At 36.3% G+C, this 7313-nt stretch overlaps 1 protein-coding gene across 1 annotated transcript in view; it reads right to left on the minus strand.

Annotated features, from left to right (window-relative positions):
• Positions 1 to 7313, minus strand: part of LOC103898332 (neurabin-1) — a 49958-nt gene that overhangs the window by 23736 nt on the left and 18909 nt on the right. The window contains exons 7-11 of the mRNA XM_009278581.2: positions 5639 to 5692; positions 3625 to 3854; positions 1905 to 2001; positions 1641 to 1824; positions 675 to 826 (exon numbers count right to left, since the gene is read on the minus strand). Coding sequence (XP_009276856.1) covers positions 675 to 826; positions 1641 to 1824; positions 1905 to 2001; positions 3625 to 3854; positions 5639 to 5692 — 717 coding nt within the window. The remainder of the gene's footprint in view (positions 1 to 674; positions 827 to 1640; positions 1825 to 1904; positions 2002 to 3624; positions 3855 to 5638; positions 5693 to 7313) is intronic.

Consider the following 7313-nt stretch of genomic DNA (forward strand, 5'->3'; position numbering starts at 1 on the left):
CCATCCCTGGAGGTATTTAAAAGACGAGTAGATGAGGCACTTAGGGACATGGTTTAGTGGACATGGTGGTGTTGGGTTGACGGTCGGACTCGATGATCTTAGAGGTCTTTTCCAACCTCAATGATTCTATGATTCTATGATTCTATCAACTACTGAAGTAGTTCAATCTTCTCCCTCTATGACAGGCTCTCTCATATACCAACTATATACACCTCAATTCTTCAACTGTTTTCCAGAAACGTGCTAGAACATTTTACTGGTATACTTCTTGTGGACTTAAATGATTAATTATGGAATAATGAAGCATTTCAGAAGTGCTTAGTTTTTGTAGAAATTTGGTAACTAACTTGTTTCAGATGAAGGAATTAAAAGATAGATAAGCGTATTTCAGAACATACTACTGTTGTATCAAAATCTTTCAGTAAGTAGAAGTGGAATACAACAAGCTTGCATACTTCTTTGCTAATTTCAAATTAACTGTGCCACAAAGAACATGTCAGAGATCACATATGTGGTATGAACCCAAACAGGGGTTTTCACTTGATACGACATAAAAATGCGATGCTTTGGCACAGTCTGAATGAAGCATGGACAACGCTTAATATTGCAAATACAGATAAAACTGAACATACATTCAGGCTCATGAATACATAATTATCTACCAATATCAGTACCTGTAGATTTGCAGTCTGTTGTCCAGCCCCAAGAGATTCTTTCAGCTTTGATCGAGAAGGTGGCTGGCGTTTTACTTTCAAAGCAAGCTGAGCTTTTGCTTTGTGGGCACTGGTGTCTAATCTTGGAGTATCCCCAACAAAAGCATCAAAATCTGCAACAAATATGTACTACTTAAAAACAAACAAACAACAACTGGTAGGCAAGTTCTCCAATCCACTCTCCACAAAAACATTCAGAAGTTAAATCAGAATTATTCTACCTGTTAATCATTACTATGTGAAAATACTGTTTTATATATTACTACAATATTTTAAAACATTGTGATAGTAATTCCTAATTAATCTGAAATATATTTCTACCCAATTTCTTCAATTAAAAAAAAAAATCCATCAGGATATAATTGTATTATGGCTTGAAAACTGAATTTTATTCTCAAATAGATGAGAATTTGTGCCCAAAATGTACTTTTCTATCCTTGTTCTTTAAGGTAGAAACTCTTTATAAAGTACATAAGCATCTAGCAAATCTTTTTAAAACATGCTTCTCATTTGAACCACTACCTGACATTTTATAACATTCTGGGCATAAAATTACAAGACAAATGAAAAAATCATAGCAAGTTTTGGTGTAAATCATAGCCTAAAATCAATGGCATTTTAGCTGACGTCTCTCAGTGTTTTAGTCCCACTAACATTATCAGTTTCACTGACAGAGAAGCTGAGGAACAGTGAAGATGGATCTCTCTCCATCCATCTCCTCTTTCCCACAGCATTTAAGAAATACATTACTACAATACTGAAAATGTTGGGGGACCTAAACAAACATATCCACACTGGCTCAAACATTTACCCAGTCAGTAGGAAACAGCAAACACTTAATTTCTTTTAACAACAAAAAAACCGCTACACATATAACTCCTCCTAATTTTTGTTAGATGCAAATCAAAGATCCTACAACCTACTTACCAGAAATTAACATATCTGAAGAATTCAGTCTTTCTTCTATTGTTTCTGTTTCTTTTTCTTCTCTTATCTTTGACTGTTCATTATGTTGGCCTGGACTTTGACAGCCATCTTCCAATAAATTGCCACCTCCAAACATATATGGCATTCTCTCATATACTTTTAATTTACTTTCAAGCTCTGAAATCTGCAAGAATTAAAATTCAGAAGTGAGATACAACTCTTCAAGAATGCAGAAGTTTATTTCAAAATATAATACTGCTTTACTTTTTCCTGATATATTTTCAGCTGTTCTGCATATTTCTGGTCTCTCTCTTCAAGTAGCCTTGAATGTTCCTCTTCTTTTTTCATAAATTCTATTTCTCTGGTGAAAGAAATATATACATATATATGGAAGAGTAATATATAGAAATGTAGAAAAACACATAAAATAGAAATATGCACAGTTGCATTTACAAAAAAGCATTCTGTTTAAACGTTGGAAAAAATCAGTCTGTAAAGTATAACTGATTCATTAATATTGTAACATCACAAAATGACCTATGTATTTGTATGCTTCTGCTGTCTTCAAAAGAAAATACATATGACACTAATTTACTCTGGGCTGAAAAAGGATGTGTTGCAACACTTCTACAAAGTTACAACCATATCTCTACCTTTAAAAGTGGCAAGCAAGTTGCATATACATTTAAAGTGTGAAATATGTGCAGGATTCCAATCGTTACATCTTACTCTCTTCCACAAAGATACATGCACACACAGTATTTTCCTTCCAAAAGCTATGGTAGAATTCTTTGTAGGAAACTAAATTGCACGTCAAGTTTCTACTTGGTTCATCCTACAGAAGTTGCAAGGGCTGGGTTTTACAAAAAGAAACAACGATTACAAGAAGGAAACAAAAATAAAAGCTGCTTTTTCCTGCAAGTCAGATGGAATAACATACAAAACCAGAAAATAAGTGTAGAACATCTACACAAAATGCAAAAGCTTCAGGGACAGTCAACAGTGAGGAAATGGAAACGAGCATTCATCGTTCGAACTTCCATGCAGATAAACTTGGGAGGAGAGGGGAAAGGAGACCTCTAAAAAACTCACCAAACAGCACAAAAATGCACTGTGAAAAGTAACATTTCTGGATGTGGACTACAGAGCAAAAGATCACGCAAACTGCCTTTAAAAATAAGTAGCAAATGGAGAAATTGGGGACAAAAGAATTATATGCTTACAGTAACTACCAAAAGCAATAGTTGTGTTCTGTATTAGCAAGACACTTCTAGAAGTATTTTGCAATTAGCTCTTACTTAGCTAAGCGGAAAGAAGGTAGAGCAAATAGACACAACTGCATGACAACAGTGTTCATCTTACACAGGTGTATCTAATAAGCAGTATTACCTCTACTAAAAACAAACCCAAACCTGTTAACAGATTGAAGATACTGTTTTCATGCTGCCATTTTGATGGGCTAGATACATATCCCAAACTCTTAATTTTCCTCAGAATTCCTTTTACTCCCCCTACAAGATATAACTCCTAACTCAGACTGAATCACACGTATCTGGCTCTTACTATATGTCCTTTGATACCTACCCTATCTGGAACATTTAAGTTGGTCAAAGCTAGAGGGTTTTTCACAAACAGCAAAAGGTATTGCCAAATACCTCATGCCAAATTTCAAGTAGTCCTTCCAAAAGTATAGATGCATTACAGTTTCTCAACTAAGTTGTTTTAAAAATTTGTTATTAAAATATTAAATCTTTTTTCCTAAGCTTAGAATCAAAAGCAGCAGCAAAATTTTTGGAGAACCTTTCCAGAAGCTGGTGACTTAAGGTATGGAAGAATTCAGCATGTATAGCCCACTGCTTCCCTAAACTCTGACAAATGAAAGCGTGTTAAGCAAATCCTAACCCTAGGTATTGTTGTCAGTTTTCCCCATAATGCACAAAACATACAAGCAAGAAATAGAGACCTGGTATTTTGGGGTACTTACTTTTGTTGGTAATCTTTAAGCAATTTCTTGGCCTTGTTGTATTTCTTTTCAAGGGCATCACATTGTTCTTGAGTTTCTTTAAGATGCTCATTTACTGTTTTGCATAAACTCTGTGCCTCTAACCAGTAGGTCTCTAACTTTTTAATTTTCTCTTTGCTTTCATCTAAGTTTTGCTGAAGTTCGGCTCGACTTAGTTTCCATTCATTTTTTTCTGCTTCAACAATTTTTAACTGAAAAGATTAATACTTAAGGAATTAATCTAAACTATAAGATGAAATGAAAAACAGTTGTTTACACATGTTTAAGTAGAGAATAGCTAATAACAATTAAATACGTATCAGTAATATTAAAACAAGACACTGAACTTCTAAAGAAATCGTATCAACTCTTCCAACCCTTGCTAATCCAAGTAAGTTTAGAGCTCAAACCCAAGAGTCTTTAACTACTTCCTTATTAGTATTGCTTCTTTTTAAAGAGATAAAATGAATAAGACCTTTATTGTTAGCTTCTGTTGACTTGATCAAGATCTCACCATCTCTTAATACCTCTGGAGAGGCCTATTTTGATTACCTTCAAAGGCAACTTGAGATACAGAATCTTAACCTGTATAAGATAAGCTCCCTGTCCTACTAATTTGTTACCAACAGCTTGTTGAATAAAGCTAATGAGACCAGTTGATCGTCCCTGATACTTTCTAAGACATTGGTCTTCCTAACAAATTGTGATACATCCATGGTTTGCTTTCCTAGGGCTCATGTATAAAAACACCAAACATTCCCTCAACAAAGGAAAGGGATGGGGCCCCTTCAGCTTGACAGCAGCCATGTTATAAAAGGGAATGTTAACATGTGAAGTTCTCCAGGCCTTGGAGGAGTGAGCAGGCAGGATACAGCTTAGTTTGTCCATGCCTTCTTCCTTGGGGACACCATTTACACTGAGGAAATCACTGCTTTTGAAGCCAGTTAAGATCACCTGCTGATAGAGCAGAGACGTTGAAAGGACCAAGAATTTCTTGAATTAAAAATGGGGCAGTAAGTTGTACTAACACCAATGTTTTAAACAGCTTTTTAGCAATCCAGTTGGGCCAAATTTCAAGAATACTGCAAGGAGGAGGAGCATCATCAGAAATCAAAATCAGAACTGTCATAAGAACACAAAGAAGTTTTGGCTGCCTTGCCTCTACACTTGGAGCTCTGAACATTTGCAGAGTGCAAGAAAAATCCCAATAGATACTGTTATTCAAAATTATAGCAATCTGAAGCACTACCCCCTTCCCACTCGCTACCCGCCCCCAGCAATGTGCTGCAACTTGTCCTAGAGTACACATTTCTCGGCAAGGCAACACAGAAGGGCAATGGAATAAAAGAAGCTGCTCACCTACAACAAATATTTCCAGAAAAAGGCCATGCACAGATCTCCATCAGTGGAAAAAGCAGCAAAAAGACCAAGAAACCCCTTCTCAGAGAACACAGAAGTGTTGAACCAATCCCCACCAAAAAAAAAGCTGGAAAAAATTCTCTCCCCAGAGCAGGTCAGAAATTTGAGGAGGGAAAGAGGGGAAACAAAGTAACAGAAATAACTTTCTGGTAACAGAAGGTCAGCCACAAACCATTGTCTGTAAATGCCAAACCTATACTCAAATAAGACAAGTTCTATTCACTGAAAATGTTCTCATATTTGTTTGGGAGCTTGTTTCATACAGTACTCCACTCTATTCAGTTCTACTCTAAGCAGTAATACTGAAGCATTCATTTTATAATGGCAAAGGGAGGATTTTGGGGTTAGGGTTTTTTGTTTGTTTTGTGTTGGTGTTTTGTTTTTTGTTTATTTTTTTTCATTTGAGCACAGCTCTTCAGCTTAGAAATGCCTGTCTAGCATAACACAGAGTACATAGAGCCTGAGGCCTAAAACAGATCGCTGCCTTCTGCATTCAGCCTTTTCTTGGTAAAATTCGTAGGTAGAAGTAAAATTAAAAAACCCCACCACCAAATAATAAGATTCTTTGAAAACTTACTTTCTCCTTCAGTTGATTCACTTCAGCTGTGGTTACTGCATGTTTTAATTGTAGCTGAAACAAACAAACAAAAAATTGTATGAGCACACACAAAATGGCACTTGAAATGCTAGTTTTAAGTATTTGTCCATGATTCCCTTCCTCCTCAAACCATTTTTATAGCAGCATAAAGTCAACTTAATTATTTGTCAGTTACAGAAGCTTTTATTAAAAAAATAAACTCAAATTAAAACCCAGAAAGTTCCACGGTATTCTATTTGCTACAAAAATCAATACTTGACCACCCATAGTTAAAAATCCCACATTGTTGTCTATACATTACTAAAAGCGAAAAGGTTAAAATAACGTTTCAGTGTGCCAGTAGAATGAAAAGGCAGCAATGCACTTATGATGACAGCTGGTACACAGAATCAAGTAAAAATTTAACAGTACTAAATATTTTTACTTATCAGCACTTACAAATAAACTTTCTGGCTTTTTTTGTAATTAAGACTTGTACCCTACACCACAAATCTTCATAGGATTATTAGAAATGGATAAAGGCTACACCTAAGCCAAATGTAAAGATTATTGTTAACATGTCTTAAGAAAACAGCACACATATGAGTGCAAAAGCACATTTTTTTGACAACTATTAGTTATTTCTTGTATCTCACTTTCCATCTATAACCCTGGTGGGATTTTTTTTTTTTGGCAAGGCATAGTGCACCAAACACACATTAAAACAAATGAATCCATGACTATCCTTTACGTAGATTACGTTAATAACAGCACAGTAACGATTCTAGCTGAGAATTTAATTGTATCCCAAGTAAATATAGTGCTTATGAAAAGATGCTGTAGCCTGCTGCTATGCTTCCTAACCTAGAAAAACTGTAAATGTTCTCTAGTGATCAATCGCCTGAAATTTCAACTTCCTTAATGACATCATCAATGTTATCAAGAGAGCAAATTTAAGGAGGTCTGCAAAATACTGATCCTTTATAAAAATAAGCTGATGTATGCACAAATGGCATCTGACAAAACAGTTTCTTTGCAGTACATTTTTCTCCTTCAGAGTGAAAATGACACTTAAAATGACAGTTAAATCTACCAAAGAAGCCCAGACTCCTAAATGCCAAAGACTGCACCACTTAAATCCCTGACTAAATTCCACAGACCTGAATAAAGCAAATATGCTCCTTTATAAAAACCTTGGGAAATGGGAACCCGTTTTTCCAATTATGTTAAATTGGGATTCACAGTCTGGAATGCCCTATTGGGTTTACAAATTCATTACTTCCAAAAAATACACCTGTGCTGGTTTTGGCTGGGATAATTTTCTTCACAGTAGCTAGTACGGGGCTATGTTTCGGATTGGTGCTGAAAACAGTGTTGATAACCCAGGGATGTTTTAGTTACTGCTGAGCAGTGCTTACACAGAGTCAAGGCCTTTTCTGCCTCTCACCACACCCCACCACCGAGCAGGCTGGGGGTGCACAAGAAGTTGGGAGGGGACACAGCTGGGACAGCTGACCCCAACTGACCCAAGGGATATTCCACACCATATGACGTCATGCTCAGCATATAAAGCCGGGGGAAGAAGGAGGAAGGGGGGCATAGTCGGAGTGATGGCATTTGTCTTCCCAAGTCACCGTTACACATGATGGAGCCCTGCTTTCCTGGAGATGGCTGA

The sequence above is a fragment of the Aptenodytes forsteri genome, unplaced genomic scaffold (genome assembly GCF_000699145.1).
Source record: "Aptenodytes forsteri isolate BGI_AS27 unplaced genomic scaffold, ASM69914v1 Scaffold257, whole genome shotgun sequence".
NCBI lineage: Eukaryota > Metazoa > Chordata > Aves > Sphenisciformes > Spheniscidae > Aptenodytes > Aptenodytes forsteri.